This window comes from Zingiber officinale, chromosome 5A, assembly GCF_018446385.1.
Source record: "Zingiber officinale cultivar Zhangliang chromosome 5A, Zo_v1.1, whole genome shotgun sequence".
Lineage (NCBI taxonomy): Eukaryota > Viridiplantae > Streptophyta > Magnoliopsida > Zingiberales > Zingiberaceae > Zingiber > Zingiber officinale.
Window position 1 is genome coordinate 115,460,288 of NC_055994.1, and position 25,764 is coordinate 115,486,051.

At 34.0% G+C, this 25,764-nt stretch overlaps 1 protein-coding gene and 1 pseudogene across 3 annotated transcripts; one reads left to right on the forward strand and one right to left on the reverse strand.

Moving 5' to 3' along the window:
* Window positions 1-2,402: 2,402 nt before the first annotated feature.
* Window positions 2,403-4,900, forward strand: LOC121983159 (annotated as a pseudogene).
* A 5,042-nt stretch (window positions 4,901-9,942) lies between these two features.
* Window positions 9,943-24,108, reverse strand: LOC121981437 (mediator of RNA polymerase II transcription subunit 19a-like). 3 transcript variants are annotated; one of them, XR_006111815.1, is made up of 7 exons: window positions 23,854-24,107; window positions 20,724-20,835; window positions 15,464-15,753; window positions 15,165-15,386; window positions 15,022-15,081; window positions 14,787-14,933; window positions 9,943-10,165 (listed from the first exon to the last, which is right to left on the reverse strand). XR_006111815.1 is itself a non-coding variant. In XM_042533956.1 (6 exons), the coding sequence occupies exons 2-6, from the start codon at window positions 20,755-20,757 to the stop codon at window positions 14,929-14,931; spliced, it is 606 nt and encodes a 201-aa protein (XP_042389890.1). In that variant the 5' UTR covers window positions 20,758-20,835; window positions 23,854-24,108; the 3' UTR covers window positions 10,151-14,928. The 3 variants fall into 3 exon arrangements, 2 of the variants coding, with proteins under 2 accessions (XP_042389890.1, XP_042389889.1); XM_042533956.1 differs by having other exon boundaries at window positions 10,151-14,933; window positions 15,027-15,081; window positions 23,854-24,108; XM_042533955.1 differs by having other exon boundaries at window positions 10,151-14,933; window positions 23,854-24,108.
* Between the last annotated feature and the right edge of the window lie 1,656 nt (window positions 24,109-25,764).

Consider the following 25,764-nt stretch of genomic DNA (forward strand, 5'->3'; position numbering starts at 1 on the left):
TCATAAATTCTCATGTTCTAGCACACGGCTACATTCGTCGACTGTCACCATCGTTGGACATTTGCTGCCGAGCTGGTGTACCTAGACCAGAGGCCACAAGGGTCAGTATAAGGTCCCCTTTGTCAGAGGAGATCCTCTAGTCCATTTTTTGCGAATCAAAAGATGATCCCTTTGCATGTATTCATGGAGATTGATGACCCCACCTGTAAAATAGGTGGGGACCATTAATCTCCACTAATACATATAAAGGGGTCATCCTCTAATTCACAAAATGTGGACTAGAAGATCTGGCTTCCCCTTCAGAAGAGATCCTCTAGTTCGCTTTTTGCGGATCAGAGGATGATCCCTTTGTATGCATTGGTGGGGATTAATGGCCCCCACCTGTAAAATAGGTGAGGACCATCAATCTCCATCAATACATGTAAAGGGACCATCCTCTGGTCTGTAAAATACGGACCAGAGGATCCGACTTCTCCCTCAGAGGAGATCCTTTAGTCTATTTTTTACGGATCAAAGAATGATTTCTTTGTATGTATTGGTGGGGATTGATGATCTCCCCCTGTTTCTACTTGGTCGCAAGATTCCTCTAATGAGGAATCCAACTAGCTCCTTTGTTTTGGTTAGAGGCAACAAACTCGGACTTATGCCACCTATTAGGTTGCTTACCTGCACACAAACAACATCCTTGACATGAGTCTTGACGATTGCGGCCTCCTTCCCCAATGAGTGGAAGAGCTAGGAATCATAATATATCCGGACTATTTTTTTAACATAAAATAAAATAATACATAACAATTAAAATCATAAGTAAAATAGTTGTTCATTGTAATATGAAAAACTTCAATATTTTTACTATGGAACTCGTAAGATTCAAAACTTTTTTTAAAAAACTTTAACAATATAATTTTTATATCTCCATCATTCAACAAGAAATTAATGAACTTTGAATAATATGAATATCTCTAAAATCAATTTGATGATTGAATTAAAATATTTCTTAACTAGATTATACAAAGATGATCCATATAGACATGCATATACTATTGAAATTGTGATTTACGAAATTAAAATATTTCTTAACTAAATTAATGAAATTATTTCTATTTACTATTATTTGTTCTATTGATCTTATCTCATCTTGAGATTTCTTCACCTTCAGAAGATATCTAGAAAGGAGAATTATTAGAGGGATTTCGAGAATGATCGATCTGGCGGATCCAGTACTCAAAGGAATACTAACTTCATCAAATCGTTGCACTATTTATAGATTTTTCAAAATGGTCATCCATCAAATATGCTAGTGGTATACACTCCTATTATACTTGAGCAATAAATTCTACCTTGATTACTCATTCAGCTGGATAAAACTAGACACAAGTTTCAACTCAAATTTCAACGTATGTTAATCCTTTTGTGAGATGATTCATGATATTGTAATAATCTCAAGTAGGATTAACAGTTATAATTGTTCTACATGACACACCACATTGATCTGATCCTAGGTAAAATAATACTATATTCTCTCATAGCAAGTCATGTCTAGTGGGTTATTTCATAAACATCCCATCTAGACCTTAATTACAAAACTATAGGAATGGGATCACTTATTATTAGTGTATAACAAAAACATAACATATATTGGTCATACCATTAATTAAAGCTAATTCCTATCTCAAAATTGCTATGAATAAGAATATTTAATAATATTACTTTGTGTGCTTGAGGATCATCAGAGAGTATATATAATTGATCTATCATCAAAGATATTAAATTACTAAGACATTTTATTACAATCTTCTAGTTACTTATAAAATAACGATACTAATTTAAAAGAGTAATATTGTCAATAATGCGATGTGCAATTACAATATATATGATGATTCCCTTTTAATATAATTAATCTTTTCTTAAGAGTAATATTATCACGAGTTATCGATGTAATTCACCAATCATCATCATCGGTATCACATTCTATATTTGTCACTCCAGCCCTCAATAACCAGTCAATTGGCTCTGATCAATTCTAGTAGATTGTGATAGTTTTATGTATTTCCTTCAATATGTGACTGCTTCATCCAAGGATATTGGCATTGAATTTATCGTTTTAAAAAGTAAAGTGTATATTTGTTATTGGCATTGACTGCGAACAACGTTTATAAATTTGATGTCAAAAAATTATAACATGATAAACTAATTTAACAATTTATATATATTTTATGTAAATATAAACTGTCCACACAGAAGCGGGTGAATCTCACGAGACCGGAGCATTCTGAGGCAGGCAACTCTGCACCAAACCCGGAACCCCGTTATTATTTTCACCAGAGAGGAGAAGTTGCGATCAAATGAGGGCAGCGTGGAGAAGAAGTTTAAAGCTGTGCCTGTTTAGGTGTATATAATTAATGGCGAAGGAATATCCTGGATCTCCCAAGATCCACACTCTGGAAATAAAGAGGAATCGCGTGACCTACATCGTATTTATCAGCGGCGTATGCATCCTGTTTTACGTCCTCGGCGCTTGACAAGGCACTGCCCCTGTTCCATCAGTGCTGAATCCCATTTCGAACTGGGAGAAAGCTGACTGCGACCATCATGCGGAGACGGCGTCTACTTCATGGTCAGAAGGGAACGTCGACGTCGCACTCGATTTCGAAGCCCACCACCAGCTAAGCCTGGATGAGACGACAATAGCCATAGAGAAATTCCCGTCTTGCGCCGCAGAGTTATCCGAGTACACACCCTGCGAAGATTTCAGCAGGGGGAAGGAGTTCCCGAGGGAGAAGCTGGCTTACCGGGAGAGACACTGTCCTTCGAAACACGAGCTGCTGCAGTGCCTGATTCCGGCTCCGCCAAAATACAAAACTCCTTTCAGGTGGCCTCAGAGCAGGGACTACGCCTGGTACGACAACATTCCTCATAAGGAGCTCAGCATCGAGAAGGCCGTTCAGAACTGGATCCAAGTGAAAGGCGAACGGTTCATGTTTCCCGGAGGCGGGACCATGTTCCCGCTCGGCGCTGATGCCTACATCGACGATATTAATGCTCTCGTCTCGTTGACGGATGGAAGAATAAGGACTGCAATCGACACCGGCTGCGGAGTTAGTAATTAATCAAACCTATAATTAATTATGAGTTAATCTTCTCGCTTAATTAATTAATTAATTCGCAGGTTGCGAGTTTCGGTGCTTATCTCCTGCAGAGAGATATCTTAACTATGTCATTTGCGCCGAGAGACACGCATGAAGCCCAGGTACAATTTGCTTTAGAGCGGGGAGTTCCGGCCATGATCGGAGTGATGGCGACCAGGAAATTGCCGTATCCGGCTAGAGCATTTGACATGGCTCATTGCTCGCGCTGCCTGATCCCTTGGTATGATTATGGTAAGCTAGCTAGTCTTATTCTATATTAAATATACTCTACCTCCAGCATTCGGTTAATTCTGTATTTAATTGATTTAATATTGACTAATTAAATCAAATCAAAATTTTATTAAAATTGAATTAACTAAATTTGTTTAAAATAATACTAAAAAAAAATTTATACAAAATTAATATCAAATTAATCAAATTAACCGAATGTTCACCCTTAGCTCTACGTACATGTAATTATATTAATTGCGTGGATCTAATTTGTTTATCACAGACGGCCTGTATCTGATTGAAGTAGATCGGGTTCTAAGACCAGGAGGCTACTGGATTTTGTCCGGTCCTCCGATTCGCTGGAAGAAGTACTACCGTGGCTGGGAAAGAACCCAGGAGGATCTAAAGAAAGAGCAAGATACAATCGAGGAAATCGCTAGGCGTCTTTGCTGGAAGAAAGTTATCGAGAAAAATGATCTTTCAATTTGGCAGAAACCCATCAACCATCTCGACTGCATCGAAAGTCATCGGAAAACCCCCCAGAGAACGCCAAACTTTTGCAGAGATAGCAGTAATGTCGCATGGTAATTAATTAATTAATTAAGTTGTTAAATTTAATTTGACAAGTCCATGATCTCTGCTTATGGAATTAATTAATTAATTAATTTCCAGGTACAAGGAAATGGAGGTCTGCATCACCCCTCTGCCTCGAGTGGGAAGGCGAGATGAGGTAGCGGGCGGTGAGGTCCAGAGATGGCCTGAGAGAGCATTTGCTGTCCCTCCGAGAATAACCGAGGGAACCATCCCAGGGCTGACTTCGATGAAATTTGAAGATGACAACAGAGTTTGGAAAGAACGGGTGGAGCATTACAAGCATATCATTCCTGCTCTGTCTCAAGCGAGATATCGAAATGTGATGGACATGAATGCCTACTTGGGTGGATTTGCCGCGGCACTGGTGAAGCATCCTGTGTGGGTGATGAACACTGTTCCTCCCGACTCTGATCATGACACTTTGGGTGTGATCTACGAGAGAGGATTTATTGGAGCATATCATGATTGGTGTGAAGCCTTCTCAACTTATCCAAGAACTTATGATCTCATCCATGCCACCTCCCTTTTCACCATTTATCAGAATAGGTATATATATATATATATACCCCAATTGATTGATAGAACAATACAATTAATTGGAATATTCCTAGCTAGCTCTCCTGATCTCATTGTTATTTAAACTAGCTTAACAGTGAGTTTATGTGATCTTAATTAAGTGTCTCTAATTAAGATGAGGTCTATATATATCTATGTGCAGGTGTGACATAGTATACATTCTCTTAGAAATGGATAGAATTTTGAGGCCAGAGGGTGCAGTGATAATACGTGACACTGTGGATGTGCTCGCAAAAGTCCAGGTTGTAGCTGATAGGATGAGATGGAATAGCAAGATTATGGACCATGAAAGGGGGCCATTTATCCCCGAGAAGATCCTCGTCGCTGTTAAGACATATTGGACTTCTGCTGATGCTTCTACACAGGAGTAATAATTGTTTCGTTCTAGGCATCAAATTAAAGTGTGTGTTTTGGACTGTGCTTTTTCATCTCTCTCTCATTGAAGAAACGGGTGTAGTTGGCCGTTTTTAGAATGCATGAGAAGGAAAGAAACATGACTTTCAGGATCAAAGTGATGTACTATACAACTGTATCGTATGATTAGAGATTTTTATTTATTATGTTATTGCACTTGTCCCTTGAGCAAAAGATTAAAAATAGTACGATGCAGCAGCAAAAGCATTAAGTAGATTCCATCAACATTTTGAATCGTCCCAATACGGGGCCTAGTTAAGCCCAATGCTCAAACATCTAAATTATTAAAAAAATAAAAAAATAAAAAAATAAAAAAAAGGCTCCATCCAACGTTTTTTTGCTTTGATGTTCATAAAATTTTAGCATCATTAAAAAAGGAATTATAAAAAAAAGTCAATAATCCTATGTTTGACAAGAAATTAATTGAATTTTTTAAAATTAAAATGGTAAAAAAGGTTTGGTCCTTATTTAATCATTAGTCAATAAATGTTAGTATTTAATTTAAAAAAATTACTGTTGATATTGGGAGTAAAATATTAAACCATTAGCCAAAGTTTTAATGTATGACTAAAGTTAAAATTAGATTTGTTGAGATCTAATCAGTTTATGTCAAGTGTGCATAAGGAAGTTACTTGACAGTTAATGAAATCTTGGTCAAAAACAAGACACTGACAAAGTCCTAGTGGAGCTAGGCAATTGAAATTCTGATTGAGAATCAGGCAAGAGCTAAGTATTAGTTGGGAACCAAGTCAAAAAGTCCTAGTTGAGAACTAGATGGATCAAGTACATGTATAGTCAATTAGAAGTTGAAGGTTTTGCAAACAAGTTCAAGTCGAGTCAGCTGGGAGTTGAAGGTTGGATAAACAAATCTAAATGGAATCAATTAGAAACTGAAACTTAACAACTCACTATAAATAGATCAGCTGGGAGCCAAGCCTACCGTCTTTCTTAAAAATACTTAAGTGACCCATAGTTTGTAGAGATGTATTTCCTTAACGAGAGAGGAACTAATCAGGATAAAGGAAATGAATTAAGAGATGATTAGAACTAGGGAGAGGGACGACCCACCTTGATGAAATGATAAATTCAAGATTTCATTTTAGAAAAATTGTCAAAGGAAGATATATTACAAGAAAACAAGGGCTTCAAAAATAGATTTTTGAGATAGAATTAAAATCTGTTTCGGATTTAGGTCAATCAGAGACGGATTTACTATGGAATTACTGATCTATTTCAATTTAATAAAATACAATGTTTGAAAAATAAATTGAGATAGAACTTGAAATGAATTTGAGACTAAACTAAAAATAAATTTTTTAAAACAAAAATAAATACGGTTTATAAACAAAATTTGAAACATATAATTTCTGTCAAAAATTTTGTTTAAAATTTAATGAAAAATTGAGATAGAAAAAAATCTATTTTAAATTTATATAAATTAGAGATAATTTTTTGACAGAAATAAAATCCATTTCAGATTTATGTAAATCAGGGATGAATTTACTATAAAATTTAGTAGTATGTTTATAAATATAATAAAATTAAAATAATTTTTTGATAAAATTATAAATAAATTTCAATAAATAAAAATAAATATAGATTACATATAGAATTTGAAATTGTATATTTTTTATCAAAAATTCCTTTAAAAGTTAATGAAAATTTGAGATGAAAAAAAAAATCCATTTCAAATTTATATAGATTTGTTAAAAACTACAAATGTATTTCATTTAAAACAATATAATATCTAAAAAGAATTTAAGATAAAATATAAAATAAATTTAAAATAATATTTCATATAAATTTATTAAAAAAATAATATTAAATACATATAAATATAAATAATTTATTTTCCCTTTAACTTATTATGTCTTTTCCCTTTCCTCTTTCATCGCTCCTGACCTAATTCCTTCTCGTAACCGAGCCTCCTCACCAGCAAGTCGTGCACCTCGCATGGCGGTGAGGACGCCTGGGCTACGGCGACAAGGACGCTCACGGCGGCAAGGACGCTCGTGGCCGCTTCAAAGCCGCCATTGGTAATCCTCCAGTGCTCAACATCATCACCTTCGCCAAGATCGAAAGCGAGCAAATCAAGGTTTTTTCTTTCCCCAAATTGCATTATAGAATCTAAGTTTTTAAATCCACCCATGCTCCACCACCATCCATGACCTCCTCTGGAACCACAATGTTCTCGACAAGCTGATCCCCAAGTCCGTCAAGTGCTTCTCCTACGACGACGCCTCTGGTCTCCTTGAGGTCCGACTCTACAGCCCCTGCTATGTGCACTACGAAGACGGGCTCACCTACTTCGACAGTGAGGTGTAGGGGAACCTCAGCTACGACACTCTGTATGGTGGTCGGTGGGCGCAGGAGGAGCTGTTCCTTAAATTCCTAGTCAAGGGGATCATGGTCACCGATCCCACCTTTGGCGTGATCCACTTCGACATCAGCATTGTGCGCAAGCACCTTGCCGCCTCCGCCTTCAACCTGCCGCCGAAATGCCACCTGGAAGTGGAAGAAGTGACCACCAGAATAGGTGAGTAGGCCCGATTGAAAACGAAGCGATCTTGCTGGGCGGCATTTCCTTTCGTGTTGGATTAGGGATTGATTTTGGTGTGATTGTTGCTGCATTTGTTCGCCACTGGATGATCGACATCTACTTCCTCTACATTTTCTATTTCTTCTTGCTTTCCAACTAAAGATTGATTTTTTTTTCCATTGACAATTCATTCTCTTTTGCAAAATATGATCTTCATGTCGTAAATTTCTTAATTTTTCTGGAATTAAACTTCAACATACGTCCATTTCGAATAGCAATGCTTGTTGTCGAGACGAACTTTTATTCTTTGATATTTATTGTTTACTTCAATGTTGATTCTACTAATGTGACATTTTGTTGAATAGTTCGTCATGCTCCAATTACTTCTTTTGATGGTGTTATCGTAGCGAAAAACATTCAAGCAACTCTCACAATGCTAACACAAGGGATTAACTCTCTTTGCATCAGTTTATGTTGCTTATTAAACGAGGTCAAATTGGATTCTTCGACAAATGAGATAGGTTTTCGAATAAATGTTAAAAATTGATAAACAAAAAACGTGGTAGAATTTACAAGAGATTTTGCTACATTTTATTTTAAAATAAAGGAATGGTGATAGAGTTACCTTTTAGCATTTGGCACGTCACTTGCCTAGATCTTACTCTAGGCCATTATTCGTTATAAAATTTTGTTCCAAGTAATTTCAGTTTACTTTTGTTATATAAATTTTGTGATAGCTTTTAAAAATGTTGTTTTATAGTTATTCATATATCAAGATATTATAAAATATTTTAATAGTTAGCTTTTATAGAGCTATACCTCTTGTTCGATTCTTATGGTTTCCTATCAACAAAATATAGAGATTTTTTTTTTTAAAAAAAAAAATGCCCATGAGATTTCCTTTTGTTTGCACTATGAAATTCTTGTATTTGTTGTTGCGATGTGGAACCTGTGCAAGTTATCATAGTTTTTTTCCACGAAATATTAAAATAAAAATGTGATGATATTATTGTTTCACTAATGAAAATTTATCTTAAATTTCCATTATTTCTTATATTTATAGAAATTATAGTTTTAACATTAATCCAATCAAGTTCCTCAGTTTGCTTCCTAAACGTTACACTAATCTTCTACATTTGGCAAATTATACAGTGAAGTAGACGTTAGTAAGGTGGCAAAAGATAATTCACTCGTCCATACAGAAAAGATAAATCACGAATGATTATTCATCTTGGATAGTTGAATAGCACATAGAAAAAAATAGACACCTAACTACTAGCCAAGATCCCCTAATGATAAAGTAGATATTATTGTGTGTCAAAAAAACGATTCACTCGCTCCTAACACCTCCATCAATTCGTCTCTAGATTAATACAGAGGAAGTAAATCACAAATGACTACTAACCATTAATGAAATGGTCAAGACATGATCGAACGTACTGAATTTCGACCTCATAACCTAATGTGACAACACCTCGTACCTTGACCACTATATTGTCTCAAGGGGTCAAATAATTATTATTATGTGGCAAAAGTAATTTGCTCACCTATAATACTCCTGCCAATCCATCCATAGATAAATACGAAAGAGGTAAATCATAATGACTACTAACCATTAGTATAAATAATCAATGTATAATGGAGCTATTATAATTACATATATTTCCTTATGCTCATCCTAGAAATCTTAATAACTCATCCTCATCTCTATCCTAAATTATATGTAAACAGATAAATCATAGAATCAAATTGTAATCAGGGAGTTACTTTTCTAAAATTGCCCAGGAAATTAGTTGAGGGTACGCATTAATTGTACACTTTTCTTTGAGAAAAACCAGGGAGTTACCGAGCGTCAATTTTCTAACCGAATTAAAATGGAATAGGGATAAAAATAATCAAACGCAACGTATTAGAATTTGTTTCTCACAGGCAAGTGAGATTTGGTTCAGTGAGATAATAGCTTGTCAGGACAGACGCAGGATCAAACCATAAGAAATGCAAAACAGAGTTAAAATGTTGTGGCAATTGAGTTTAGCATCAGTTTTCTAATGAGTTAGGTTCACAAAATCGGATAGAAAAAATAGAGTAGACAAATATTAACACATAAATTTGCAAAATGAATTAAAAAAATTCAACCTTTTAATTTAAAGTAGCATTTTAAAATCACGTCAAAATTTCATCTCTTAATAAGAGATTTAGCGAACAAACCCTGGAAAATATAATTGAAATGGAATACAGCACCCAATACACTTCGTCAATAATTAAACTCACCAAGACATCTTGCAGGCTTCCGACACAAAAGGTCGTAGTTATCCAATTTTCATGTTCATTCAACTACAACAAAGGAACTGCCTGTCAAGAAATGCTCCTGTAACTCACTGAATGGTTAACTTTTTATCAAAATTTGTTAATTAATGCAATTGACCAACCATTAGATATCTTTAGCTGACATGTCTACATATGATTTAGTATTCAGACAAGCTCCCCATAGTAGGAGTCGGGAAAAATAAAATAAAACATTGAACATTCAGTGCCCTGCTGAATATATAATACTCATTTTTTTCTCTCGACAGGTGACTAAATTTTCAGAGATCTAGACATGAAAACATCAAAGATCCTCACTTTCCTTCTGCAATTAATTGTAAATAGGGGGCACAAACAGTATAAATGATCTATTTGGGATCTGAAAAAAGTGTAAGAACAATAATTAGTGCCGCAATAGTTACCTACTCAGTAGCAGCAGAAATCATGGTAATTGATGCATCTAACAGATCACGGAACTTAAAGCACAACTTGATAATTCACAGGAATTGTGACATTAAAAAACAACTGTAGTAAAGATCCAAGTTGAAAGCCTTCGGACCAATTCCTATCCCAACACCAAATGTTTGAAATAGAAGAAAGGAGAACTGAACCACGTCATATGGTAATTACATCACTTATAATTGAAATTACTGAATAAATATTGCATTCAATATTACAATTTTCATCATATGAAAATTAAAACAGTGAATTTTATACAACCTACTACCAAATCTAAAGTTTGGATGGGCCTGATTCTGAAGAATGTAAATGGATACTAGAAGACAATTTTTCAATACAGAACCCAATAATACAGGATGAGACAATGCTGCAATGTTTCTGCAATTCATCCTGATAGTTTAGCTGATATAAACCGGACTATCACTGTACTTTTATGATAATTATGCACTAACATTTATTCAAATCAGACAACAGATGTTAAACATGTTAGTACCAGTATTCAAATTCCTACATAGATACATCTATAGTACTATTAAATTGACACGCTGTTCATAATAGACACATGAATTCAAAAAAATATATATAAAGTAAAGTTATTAAAAACACTTTTTTTAACTTGTACGACCAAACGACCAAGATATATTCTCTTCAAGATTACAATTAGATAAAATATCTTACAATAAAGTTATTACCTATATTGGAGATAGGTAATAACCTTACTCCAATATGAACTGTAGAGAAGACAAAATTGGTCTAAATAATGATAAAGAAGTCAGTTTGCATTTGAAGTGAAAAAGAATAGACAAAGTATAATGCTAAACCTATACTTATTTGTGTGCATGGATTATTGTTTTCTCAAAATTGCAGTAAAAAGAATTTCGACATTAAATTCTAAGGTTGTGCTTTATGGACGTGGATTGGATGTATAATGATATATGTCCAACCATTTTCAAGCTAAGATAGGAATTAATTGATAGCATTTTTGTTAATGTTAAAAAATTTGTTGATAATTGCAAAATATTATAAAGGAGTAATAACAAAAAATGGAGAAAGGTAAGAACATAAACATGCACAAAGAAAGAACAAGTGTAGACGGAAATGTCAGTGTGTCGTAAACAAAAGCTTAAGTTGGTTATATCTTGCATCATCTTTATTGAACTCAATTACTTGCATATTTCCAATACCTTTCAGAACTTAATTACTTGCATGTTTCCTATCCTTTCTTGTTCAAACCACATTATATGTCTAAAGTGCAATCATATATACAATAACAAGATTCTAACATTCTACCTACGAACCACAGAGTAACTCTTAGAAGAAAACGATCCAGTACTCCACATGAAAATAAATGCAAAAAAAAAAAAAAAAAACACAAATGTTATTTTGGAAAAACAGAATCGAAGCATGCAAGTACAAACACATGTTCTTTTTCATACACACAAGGGGCATAAGACTAAAATGAGAAAATCATGCACCAAAGACTACAGTTGATCACAAGAAACAAAAGGTCCATACCTGGCATTGTTTACAGAAGTAATAATTATAACTGACTAGAAGTTATTTTTCTTTAGGCATTACATGAGAAATTAAGTTGTCTTACCTGTATGATCTACATGTTCTAATAGTATCAAATATTTTAAAGTTTAAACACTAATTAGTTTTATATAGTTTCTGCTGTTTTCATACTTGATTATTATTTAGTACCTTTATCAAGTAGCTTGCATGTTCAATCATTTTTTTTTAACATTTTGGGAACATTTTTCATACTCTTAACATGTATTTCTTGTATTCTTGACCTATCACCGTAACGCGAACACATTGAGGAAACCTAATCTACGCTCAACTAACACATTCCCATTTAAGATGTGTAAAAACTTTAGAAAATGGCATGACAGACAATTGGACACATAATTTAAAAAACCGTCATTTTCATATAATTACAGGCATTTTTCACATTTTTAATATACAGTAGTCTCATATTGGGTGAACCAGATCTACACTCAAGTCAGACACTAGCACTCCTATTGAAGGTGTAAAAACTTTAGAAAATGATGTGTCGCACTCCAAGCTGATCGCCACAAATACACCCTTCATGAATTCAAATAACTTGGTTTTTAATAATGTGTATGTTATCGTTGCTAATAATGGCATATTCCTAATGGATTTTCAGGATAATACAACACATCTTTTTAATTTTATTTCACAATTTTAAATATGTAAAAGAGACATTAAAGAAAAAAAATTTTGATTCATTTTTTTTCTGTACTGTAATTTGGTATAACTCAAATGTCTTAACCTTTCATAGAGGGAAGATATGTGGTGATTCTAGAATTAGCGGAGATACATGGAAACTTCTATGTGGAAGAACCCAACTTGACAATAAAAGGGGAAAAAATGTTACATCATAACTATTCATCTTCGATCGAACTCCTAAATATTCTCCTTTCCTTTATTAGTGAGAATGATCCATTGTTGGGACTAACCAGAATTGGCCAAAGACCAACAAAAATTGAAAATTTTCCATTAAAATCAAATGATCAATATCTTATTTTCCATTAATCTATGCAAATTCATGCTGATTTCAACTGATTCCCTACTGCTACAGGGTTATTTTGGAGGATCCTGGTTTAGTGTTTCTACATCTTGCTATTATACTCTACATGGGGATTAAAGAATTAGACCAGATTGAGCCGCCTAAACTGTGATGATTCAGTGAGCAGACAGTACCAATGCCCAACAAATATAAATGATGATCCACAGAGTTAGCCCCTACATGCAACTTAGGAACGCAAATTGACGATGTTTGATTAATCAGAAGCCACTGTGACAAAATAAAAATGATGATCCACAGATTAGCCCTATAAGCAGTTTACTAAATAGCAAAGTCCTTTAAAAATGAGATGAATATTCAGTGATCCTCGGAAACAATTATGATGCCAAAACCATGCAGTAAATATGTTTTGGAAGAAGTTAACTATGGACATCTAAGAAACCTATCAAGCAGCTATTTTCCTATTACAATCAAGCTTGGAATCATCTGTTACAGGATTTTCCAAAATATGCAGGGTGAACTGATTAGCTAGTTCTCCAAAGCAATCTTTTTCAATGATGCTTTCCTGGAGAGACCAAGCTTCCAGTGCATTTCATCTTGCAATGTGCAATAATGCTGGTGGAAGTCGATCATCAGGTAAGGGCACTGTTATGGAAACAATTGAAGTTTTTGATTAATAGGTTTAGACTAGCATACAGTTGCAGCACTAAGCTGCGTCATTTAAAGTGAATTAAGAAAATCAGCAAAAGAAGTATTTTTCTATGGATGAGTAGCTAGCTATTCATGGTCTGCAGGATTGATAGTAACAAAACCATAAAGCTACTCGACACTTATAACAGTGCCAGACAGGAAAAGTGTTTGTCATGTTGATTGACGAGATCAGTCAAGGGCTGAGGTCATTACCATAATATGATGCATGCCATTCAATCTGCTACTGACAGGAGCTATGAATACGTTTTAAGACAATGGTCTTAGTAACAAAGTGAGGAATCTGTTATTCTTTTTTCTTTTATGCTTATTTCAACTTCAATTTTCAGAATTTATTCAAGTTTCAGCTTAAAAATAACAATTTGTTTCAGTTCATAAGTTAATCAGGCATTGTCCAATTGGGGCAAAGGTGTGGGATCCAATCCAAATTAACATGGGGTGCTTGCTGTGGGATGGCTTCCAATGGATCTACACTGAAAACAGACTGGAATTTGAACCTTGATTAGGATCATTCATCATTAATTATTCTTGTATTTCAGTAGAATAGTTTGGCTATATAGAATATAGTTTTGCTCAAACACTTCAATGAAAAGATTTCTAATGGTAATTATTGGACTTAGGTTTATCTGAATAGGAGTAGAACCAACATAAAGTACACCAAACAATCCCATTTTTCAACTCAAAAATAAAAAAGAAAAAGAAAAAACGATTCAGGGATGCTTGTAGAGGGAGAGAACAGATGCAAAGTGATAGAATTTATGATAAAAACAATTAAGTCAAAGTTGTCCAGCTATGAATAAAGACCTATGTAGAATGTCAATTGAAAATATAGGCCCAAGTAGAATGCCAATTAGTGTAAAATAGTAATTAACCAAAAGAAAGCATTTTTAAATTTATTTCAGAAAAATGAACATTATGAATGACAGAATGAGCACCAACAGCTACCCAATTGCCCTACACATCTTTGAATATATTTAAAATATCCTAACAGCATCAGAAATATTCATATTCACAGAAGCCAAAATCACATCACCAATTCAGCAACACAACGTACTGACTTCTTCATACAACTCAGGAACTATGAGAGCTTAATAACAAAAGAGTTTTAAGCCTAATCTATTTCTGGCAATTTATGAGTCTTTGATAATGTACAAAAATAGTACAATCATGACATAGAAACCAAATCAGCATCAAAATTAATTATATCAGAGTTGGGCTAAAATGAGAGTTGTGATCAAAAAGTAGCCTGTTTGCATTAGCTGACAGCAAGAAGCAGATGTACCTCAAAGAATTTTGGAGCAAGACATGCTTCGATCTAATCTTCCCCAACAGCATATTAAGTAATTTAATGAAGAAAGACAAGTGTTTTTAACTTTTATCAGCTAGCAACTTTTATCCCTCCAACTTCTTCAATCTTTGGACTCTTATGCTGAAATATTTGAGAAACCAAACTTCTCTAAAGTAAGATATGTACAAAAAATAAATTTGAAGCTGAAGAAAAACCACTGAATGCCTACCTTACTTTTCTTGAGTTTGTGGTTATCAACAGAATCATCATTGCCTTCGTGTTTCCTCTTCTGAATTATAAATATATGAATAAGTAAAATTGTAAGTCCATGGGGCTAAATAAAAATGATTGTTACACAACAAGAACAAGAACCTTCTCGTGATGCTTCTTTGAGTGGTCACCACCAGAATCATGATGTCCACTTTTATCTTTCTTCTTTTCTCGATCTTTATCTTTACTCCTATCTTTATGGCGATGTTTGTGCTTCTTGTGTTCCTTGTCTCTATCTTTGTCCTTGTGTTTTTTGTGCTTCCTCTCCTTGTCCTTAGAATCTCCTCTTGATTTCCCTGGAATGGTAGGTATTCCTTTCTCTGACTGCAAAACATTACAGGATCTTATAGAAAAATTAATCAAGCATATACAAGTTTACAATGGAACGATAAATTTGTTACCGAAGGCAAATCAATGGGAGTTGTATCTCTCAGCTGAAATGCCTGTCCTAGCATCTCCAAGTCAAATTGTTGCATTTGAGCTGTTGTTTCTCTTGAGTATGGAGCACTCTGTAGGAGTTGACCTAACTCCATTCCTTCTCCCTTCCGGATTTCTGTGTCTCCACCAACATTGTGGAGATAATGTGTGTCTGCAACTGACAAAGGAAGAGGTCTTTTGCAGAAGAAATCATAGTGTCCTGATAGCTTGTAGTGGTTTATCAAATCAATAGCACCCGTAGGTTCTCTGGGCCCTGTATACTCAAACAAAAAAAAGATAAAAACATTAAAAATTAAAGTAGATACTATCATATCAAATAGATCGGTTCAAAAACTTGAATCGTGATATAATTTTGGTATTTAACTGGAACGGCATGATACTCTTTTTTGGAACCGTGCTATTATTCCAACATATGATGATGGTGGCAAATTGGAGAAGGAAGAAGAAAAAAAGTGAGCACAACCATAAACCTATTGACTTTGTATCCCATTAGAATGGTATAGTTTTAACCCTATGTTATATGGACACAAACTAAAAAATAAAGAACATTATTTAATTCATCTTAACGAGTATTGTACCATACTAAGGGGTGTCAAATGTTGACATGAAATGAAACTCATCGACATAATTGAGTTAGCGATACATGAAAAATTACTTATGCCAAGAAATATCAATTTTTAGTAATTTATGAGAACAATACATTTCGACTATATCGCCTACCACAATATGAGATTTAAATATATATATATATACTATACAAATAGTAATACTATTTATTCTTCATCAATATTACATATGAAAACACTGTCAACAAAATGAACAAGTTCCAAAATACAAAAACTTGGCCTATTCATATGGGAAGCAAAAAAAAAGGTAAAAACTACATTAAAGGCTTACATCTACTATTTTGGGACAATTTTGCATTATTGCGTAAAATTTTTCTGGTTACTCTTTTGCATTCACTAAGATACACGAGTTTCTCGAGTTGTTTAAGTGGTATCGAAGCCTAAACGTCTGCTATTCCCTCTATCTGTAGTTCCTACTCTCAAAACTAGCAACCTCATCAAGCATGCCCATCATTGTCGTCTTCCTCTAGCATCCATACTGAAACACATCAATCACCCAATCACTCACAACACCATTGCATCCACTTTTAGAAAACCAAAACTATCTCTAGCACCAACCACATATCATTTATAACCACTACCTTGCATACCAATGGCAAGTGTGATACTTCCCATCGCATGCCAGCAACCATTACACCTACCATCCACCACGACTAAATTGATATATCCTACTTATCTACCCTAGCCAGAAAATTCTAACAAAAACCAACCAAATGCACCACCAACAACCACCTACTTGAGTAATTAGCATTGCCACTATCATCAATGAATCTGACACTTGTTTATTCATTTGAAGCCATTATTTCCACCAAAGTCAAATCTTTCCCTTTAACTCCAGCAGCAACACCTCCACCAACCCACCAATACCGGTCTATCAATTCGATCTCCACCAACCACCAAGGGTAAACTTAGTGCCTACTCCTAATGTTGACACTCTTAAATACTGTCAAGCTTCATAGCTTTATGAAATGCCACAATCTAATCTTCCAATATGCACTTTCCATCAACTCACATATGATACAACAATTGCATCAACAAAACAATCAGGGAAGAAAACTCTGAATAGGAGACCAAATTTATCACCATTAAATCTGATCATTCACTCACAATGGATCTAGCTAAAAACAAAAACATGAGCCCAACTTAGCCCATTCCTAAGAGGTTTATGTACAAGCACTTCATTTTTAAAACAAAAAAAAACAAAAGAAAAAGGAGAAAAGTTGGAAGTAATGAATGGCGAAAGATCATTTAGAGACAGTTTTTTGGGATAAAATATAGAAAATAAGCATCATGGGAGTTTTAATAACCAATTCAACTTGCATCTCAGTGATATTGCAATTATATCAAAATTTATTTTATTTAACTTCATTGGCCAGTTTCTACACCTTGATATTAGAACAACAATGCATTTAATCCAATAAAATATCCATGGCATATCCTTTAACAGGAACATCATTTATTTCATACTATTTAGTAGTATCACATTAGCAAAAAAAAAATTTTTTAAAAATTGTGATAGAATAGTAATACCATAATGACCTATAATCATAGTGATAATAGAAAGCTTGATTATATTATCTTGGAACTAGATCATCCATTGTCCAATATGAACTTGAAATAATAAAGGTAATATTGGATATCTTGGTCAGTAATAAAGAGTCTGTTAACCAATTGTGTTTGTTGATCAATTATCCAAAGATGATAAATTGAAGATCTCAAAAATTCACAATAAGCATGAAACTAAAATCTCTATGGAGATAAACAAAGTTGACCATGATTAGTCACTAGAATGGCAATGGTGAAAACATCAAAGGTCTTAATATAAGGAATAATGACTTGTCCACAAAACCAGTTGTGATAGAACTAGGATTTAATATTGATGCTCAAAAAATTGATACATTGAGTTAGAAGTTAGGACATTACAAGCTTCATCTCAACTCTCAAGAATAATGAAGGGTATAATTAACATTTTGTTCAACAGCTTCCTGAGAGTCTTCACAATACAGCCACTGATAATTTTTACTGTCATTTATCAGTCCATACTATATTATGGATAAAATTGGTTCCAATACTTGTGACCTACACTTAGCAACCAAATATAATATCATTCAAATATTCTCCATTTCAAGGACATGATATCTTTGATATCTTACTAGGAGATTCAGGTCTTCTACCTATGTTTGTTGATTTATTCCAAGAGCATTCACAATCTCACTTCAAAATGAAGATGAAGAATGATAAAAAAAAATGTAGTTGTCATATTGAAGACAACTCCACTTTAAGTTGACAAATAAATTGAAGAAGGAAATCGCTCTGAAAAGAATAAATTGATTCAGAATTTGGAGCTTATATTATTTTATTTTACTTTATTACTGATCCACACTTACCTTATTTGTGGGAATTTTAATTAGATTGGTCTACTTAGTTGATCTATAAAAGCATATATTTGGTGCTTACACTCATAATTATTTAAGGCGTGAGGCGCCCAAAAGCGCATAGGTGCTCTAGGCGCAAGGTGAGGTGCATGCCTTACCGAAATAAGATGCTTTGGGTATAAATTTTTACAATTCAAATATATATAGGAAATTCTGCTAAAATATTTTACTAACAAAATTCAAATATTTCACAAATGATTAAACAATAATGTAAATATAAAATTCACTAACATCCAAATATTGAAATAGTTTATCTTCATAATCAAAATCAAACTTCAAATTAAAGAAAAAACAAACTTCAAATTAAAAAAAAACATACCGTTATGACAAAACAAAAGGAGAAAAGCAAGAAAGTGTAGCCAAATTCAAAAGACCGATGTTGGTGTATTCACGTTTGAGAAGGGAGAGGAGGGGAGGTTGATGCTGATTTTTTTAGGGGAGAGGAAGAGTCACGCAAGAAAATCAGTGAAATAAGTTTGCAAGGGATAAGGGAGATTAATGTTCATTTTCTAGAGAGGAAGAGTCATGCAAGAAAAATGTGTCGCATGCATACATGCAACCTAATTAATTTAAAGGGTAATTTAAAGTATGAATTAGACTTTTAAAAAAAATTTAAAACTTCAATAAGGCGAGGAAAATTTTGCCTCAAGTGTCTTAACCTATCAAAAGGAGCACGCTTAGGTGTGTTTCATTCAAGTACTGTGCCTAGGTCACTGCCCAGGCACATGGTGTGCTTTTCACAACTATGCTTACACCTATGGTTTGATAAATTTTTTTACATTGTGTCTTATATATTTGTTTCCTATATCTTTCCTCTCTTATTGTGGGATCCCTGAATAAAGTTTCTTTCTGCTGCATTCATAATGCACCATCATTAGACAAGTATACAATATCCAATTCACCACCCCTATTGTAGTAGTGATATTAGGAATCATGGCCTAGTGGTAGCACATCAAGCTTTTTTTAAAACATCATCATCATTAAAACTGGTCCTAGTTATGAATCCGTACCATGTATAATACAATGAGTCCCACTTACAAATACCAAACATGTCAAACGGTGTACAATAAAATTATCAAATAGCAAGGTTTAAAATTTCAAACCGTGGCGAAGTTTCGGTCTTTATTGGAACATATTGTTTTGGACCTTTTGGTATCATGTCAATCGACATGTTTCGGTGCATGATATCGGTAATGGATTGGAATTGAAGAAGGAGATGAAGCATAAAAAGGAGACATTGTGTGTGTCAAGCATGGTTTTAAATCTTGTATCATGTCCAACGAAATGGTCGAAACATATCATTCTAGTAAATTACTGAAATGTCTCCTTCCTTTGCTTCATCTTCTTCCTCCTTCACTCTATCATCGACATCATGTATCACAACACCGGTCTGATATTGAAACGACATCTTTCTAGTCAAAGACTGAAACTACAACATGACTACAAATTTTGAACATTAGTGTCAAGCGGTATCAAGTTTCGGTGATTTAGCATAATGATACGCTTCGACCATTTTGCCTAGCACGATACGAGATTTCAAACCATGTTAAATAGTCTAATTTTGGTAACAAGACTTATGATTAACCTTGTCTTGAATTTGATAGCAAAAGAAAAGTTGTTAGAATCATTTTGGAGTGAATAACATAGGAGTTTTCTGTATTGACATTACTTATTTTCAGGTTATAAATTTCCTTTTGCAATTAATGAAAAGAACTTTATATGATTTAAGGCAAAGTTACTACATCGAATCACACTTGATTAGAGTTTATTGAGCCATCAATGTAGGCATTAGTACAAATCAAACAAGAATTCATAAATTGGTCATAGATTATGGATGAATTTCATGCAAAACAATAGTTAGGTTCTAAATTGCACGGCACAACCCGTCTTGGGTCCAGATGGATCTTTAGCTGTGTTCAACACAATGATGGGAAAATTTGATCAACTAGGCCACCTTTGTCATATTTCTACGGTGACCATACATATTTATGGAATGAAACATTTTGTGCATTTTATAATTGTTGAAATATAACTTGCATCTTAGGTAATGAAACACATTGGTAACTTAAAAGCACCTAGCACTTTAAAGTTGGAAATCAAGGGTTCTCCAATTTATTGTGTACAAACCAATAAACCACTGGGGGAAAAAAATATGTGTGCACCTCTTCCAAACTTCTTGCCTTCGGGATCCATCATATCATAGCTTGATGTGTCTGTAGTTCATTTCTGATGAAAGGATTTTGAGAATCCAATTCTCCCTCGATTAACTAAACACTGCAAAATAAAATCATTAAGCACTAGGTACTTAGCAAATACCATAAAAGGATAAAAATGATCAGGTTATGACATAAATTCATTTTCTGTTGTATTCTAATGGAAACCTCAGAATTCTTTTTTCCATTTTTTGGAAAGCGAGGAATATACATACAGAACAAAGATGGATCATCAAATAATTGTTTCTGCAAAGATGAAAAAACTATAAAAATATAGAGGACTAAAAGGTTCAATTATTTTCCTTGAGACTATGTTTATTTAAATAACAATAACTTTTTCAGAAAAAAAAAGAAAGACATAACAAGAGAAGTCTCAAAGATATATCTCCACTGACCTCATTCAAGAAAGTTGTTTGTTAAAGCAATCATGCTACAACACTAAGAAATGACAGGACAGTTTACAAGGAGACACTCCACTTGACATGTTCAAACATGATAATCATAATACATTAACTTAGAAGTAGCCATTTCTTTTGAAGTCCACTCTCTACTATATTTTCTTGATTATTGAAATCCATAATCAACAATGCAGAGTTATTTCAGGATGGATACACATATTTGTTCTAGCACAAATAAATTAATCAAGTAAACCAATTGATCTATCTAGATGAAATTTATTGTAGTCATTCTTGAAGAATTGGATAAATATCATAAAAATCAATAAGGACAGAAGGTAGGTCTAGATTCATCACTTGATCCACAACCAATTCATCCATTTTCCTCCAAAATCCAATACCAAATTATATTCATAACCAACATCACCACCACCATCAAGTAGTGTTAGTTCCAAGTGTTTAAAATTGGCTATATGATCTTATCGTTTCATGGAACTAATGCTAGGTTATATCCATAAAAAATAACCATTTTCTTAAAGCACTTGTTATTACAGAAGTAAAGTCTTCCTTATCTCATTGTATCCCTCACACATTCAATTCTAGTTAATTACTTTTCAAAAAAAAATGTTGTCCTCTTGAACACATTCATACCATATTAATATATTTTCTCTATATCATCTTATATATAGAGCTACAACTGACTGCTCATAGATATTAACATTTTTAATTTATTTGGTAATGCAACCTCACATATCCATCCAACCATTCTCATATTCGCTATGTTGTCTCAACTAGATTAGCATTTTGTGTGGGTCTTCCTAACTAATCCATAAAACATAATTGATTATGCTACAATCCTTTTTTCATTTAGACAAGGAGGGCACAACCATCACTCAAAACTCTAGCACCATATCTCTATTTCCCAAATTTACTCTCAATTTACAATGGTTTTCTCACTTTATATTTGAAGAAATGGAGAGCAAGGTTATCTTTTGAAGGCCCCATGAAGTTTATGTCTAGTCATTTGATAGTCTTTAAAAACGTTGTAGGTTTTCATAAAAACTAAACATACAAATTTTCTAAACATGAGTATTCCTACATTAAAAATGAATTAAAAAAAAAACTTTAGTAAGGGCCAAAAAAGAATTCACATAAACAATAAATACCTTGACAACGTAAAATTTTGTTGAAGTGAAGGAACACTTTCAGTATTATTATTTTTATTGGTTCGATGTACATAGCTATGCTAGTTGGATTCAGATCTTGACTTGGAGTGTTGGTGTCAAACACGAGTATCAAAGGAACAAATGAAGTGTGGTCAAGTATCATAAGTCCACAATGCTGGTTAAACAACTTTTCATAACTATCATTACCAAACATGGGCATCCTTCAATTGTTCTAATTGTGAAAAGAAACATAAAATTATAAATGTACAATAAGGAAAGCATATATATATATATATATACTTTAGCTCCCTTTTGTTTAACTAAACATTCTGTTTCTATCACATACTTGGGCATATTAACTGACCAATACAAAACATGAAATTGTAAACACATATATTCATTATCAAAATCCTACTATAATAGAAGCTCCAGGTGAATACTTGTAAGCATGATAAGGTCAAAATTAACCATCCAGTTTTGTGGCATCCTGAAATTACTACTGTTGTTTTGTAAGTTGAAGCAACAACAGCGTAATTTGGGTTTGCAGGTAAGCAAGAAACATGTGTTCATTTCCATTTTCTTTCTATGTTGGCATATCTTTTATGATTAAGCAGCACTACAGCAGAGGCACCTTCCAATTTTCACATTGATTTTTCTATAATTGTCTGGAAATCATGCATAAATGTGGTTGGTCAATCACATCAGGCAATGTTGCATTTACTTGGTTGGAATAAAAGAGAGAAGAAAATAAATGAAATAAAATGATCACTTTCTCTTGTTTGCTTGTACATGAATAGCAAAAGATGAAGGAATTTTATTTCATCCATTTCCTCTAGTTTTGTTTCCACACGAATGGGGTGGAAATGAACAGAAATGAAATTTAACATCACATGAACACAAATTAGAATGCTTATCTCCCTTCAATTCAATTTAAGTGAACAAGAAATATGTAATACAGTGCAAGTAAGATAAGACAATGCTTTTCTTTCTTTCTTTTCACATAGTATTTCAATTCACTTTTATTTCCTCCCCTCCAATTACACGCAGCAAATCCCTGTATCTTAACATGGAAAAAAAACTATGAGTATATGTAGTATACAAAGGTCAACGTACCCTAAAACCTATTTAATTGATAAAAGAAAATGGAAAACCGACGACAGGAGAGATTTTCTTTGTTTTGATTAGTTCATTTTCATATGAAAACCAAAGATGGACTGAAGAAGCCTGAACGCTATTCCGCCCATCCTCACCAATATCCCAGCCGCTCTGTAAAGGAAGCTTAGCTATTTATCACAAGACGGACGACCTACAAAATCACTATGGGCGAAATTCGAAAACGAAATGGCACCAAATTAGACTCTATAAACCAAAACTGTCGATGCAATTTCATAGCAAATCACAGAAGCAAAGAAGAAAGTCCTAGGTACGGATATAAGGCGAGCTCAGAAGATCAAGTAACAGCAAACATGTAAAACTCAAAAAATTCAAATGGCTTCAATTTGACTGCAAGGGCCAGACCTTCTAGACGATGAATGGTGTGCAAGCTCGACCTAGCCCTTTTCTGAGAACTAAGAAGGTCTGACTAATGGACAAGCACTTCGTTGCCAGGCAACAAAATTGAAAAACCGAGCAAGGAGGGCGGAGGCGACGACGTCGGGAGCGAGTGGCGGAGGAAAGAGAAAGCGGAGGAGGAGAAAAGGGCCGTGGCGGAAAGCTAGGGTTAAGAGCGATTCGAGTTGGGAAGAAGCTTCTTCGTACGCTAGGAGATGGGTACCGACGAAATGATTAACGAGGATGAAATGAACGGTTGGATTTATTTGCAAACTAATTGACCGATCCAGATGAAATCGGAATTATGCTGACACTGACACGGACCCCAAGCCGGCGATCCAATCCACTTCGCACTTACAACAACAATTGATTAGGGAAGTTGTTATGGGAAAGCCCTAAAGAATATACTGTTCGTCATTCCAACGGAAATCTCGTGTGCAAATCTTTTCTGTTTGAAAAATGAGTTTGATTTAATCCCCTGTCTAATGTATCAACTTCTAACCTTCGATATGATATAGGGCTGCTTGGATTTCCGAATTTATTTGATAGTCAATCTGTGATCTGTTCGAACATTTAGATTATATATATAGAAGTAAGATTTTGTTGTTGTTATTATTGTATTGGATTTTATGTTTTACAAAATGTTATTATACAATGAAAATATAGGAAAATAAACATATACAAAGAATATAGTACAAATATTAAAAAGAAATATTATAATTTTTTAAGTGGTTCAAAATTCCCATTTCTAGTTCATGACTTATGATCTGTTAGTGGATTCACTCTCGATAATGACATCACTATTTTCTCATCTCCGCACACCTTCCAAAGAGGAGAATCTCTTAGTCTTGTTCTTTTATAGCAAATATACAGCCAAATGACAATAATACAAGAAATATAATTACTCTTGGTTGATGTAACTAGCTCTAAACGTCTCACAAGCTCATAGAATTCAACAACACTCTCCTTGAACACAAGCTTTGTTCTGAAAATTTTAACAAGATCAACTTATATAATCCTTCTATTCGCAAGTCACCAGTTGACTACTCATCAATTAAGTGCTCACTAATTATCAATTGACTCCTTTGCAGTGGCGAATCTAGAAATTCAAGTATGGAGGAGTAATTTTTACATAGAACAAGAAGCGATATTCTCTATCTCCATTGGTGGAATCCTATAATAAATCCGCCCCTGCTCCTTTGTGACATGTAGCCTTTTTCATCTAGAATTAAACCTATGCTTTAGTTGGTTTGTTCATCAGTTGATTGCTTACTTATCATCACTCGACTAGCCTAAATAGAATCTCGACCAATTCATTTGCTTCAACTATCAATAGTGGACTTGTTTATTATCCACAATTGACTATTTATTAGATTGTTCCTGAACAAAAATATTTTGTTCTATGACATTTTAGCTTGGTCAAACCAAGTCAATTATTTAATAAATTGACTACTAAATATTGTTTGTACAATCAATCTCTAGAGTTTCGATATTTAATAATATATTTATTTGTATCTAGTCAAGATTGATCAAGGGTTGATCTAAGTAGATTAAGGTTGATCGAATTGGAAAGTAGCAAAATGCCAACAGGTCAAGGGTGACTCGATGTTTGGAAATTGGTGATGACCTATGCAAGCGAGAAAGAGAAAGCTCAAATACATCAAGGGTGATCAATGCTTACAAAGAGGATTAAAACCTATGTAATGAGAAGACGCGGAGGAGTAAACTTTAACCAAAGGATAACCCTAGGGGAGTGAGCCCTAAATAGTGAGAAGTATTGGAGAAATAAACTCAAAGTAAGTAAGAAGTCTTGAATGAGTGAACTTCAAATAAGTAAGCTCAATAAGTCGGATAAATTAAGTAATAGGCTTGTTTGTA

Coding starts and splice junctions, on each gene's coding strand:
- LOC121981437 (XM_042533955.1), bottom strand. CDS start 20,757: ATGATGGATCCCGAAGGCAAGAAGTTTGGAAGAG. Junction 15,754..20,723: donor AGGCAAGAAGTTTGGAAGAG/GTGCACACATAT, acceptor TTGAGTATACAG/GGCCCAGAGAACCTACGGGT. Junction 15,387..15,463: donor CTCCCATTGATTTGCCTTCG/GTAACAAATTTA, acceptor AATGTTTTGCAG/TCAGAGAAAGGAATACCTAC.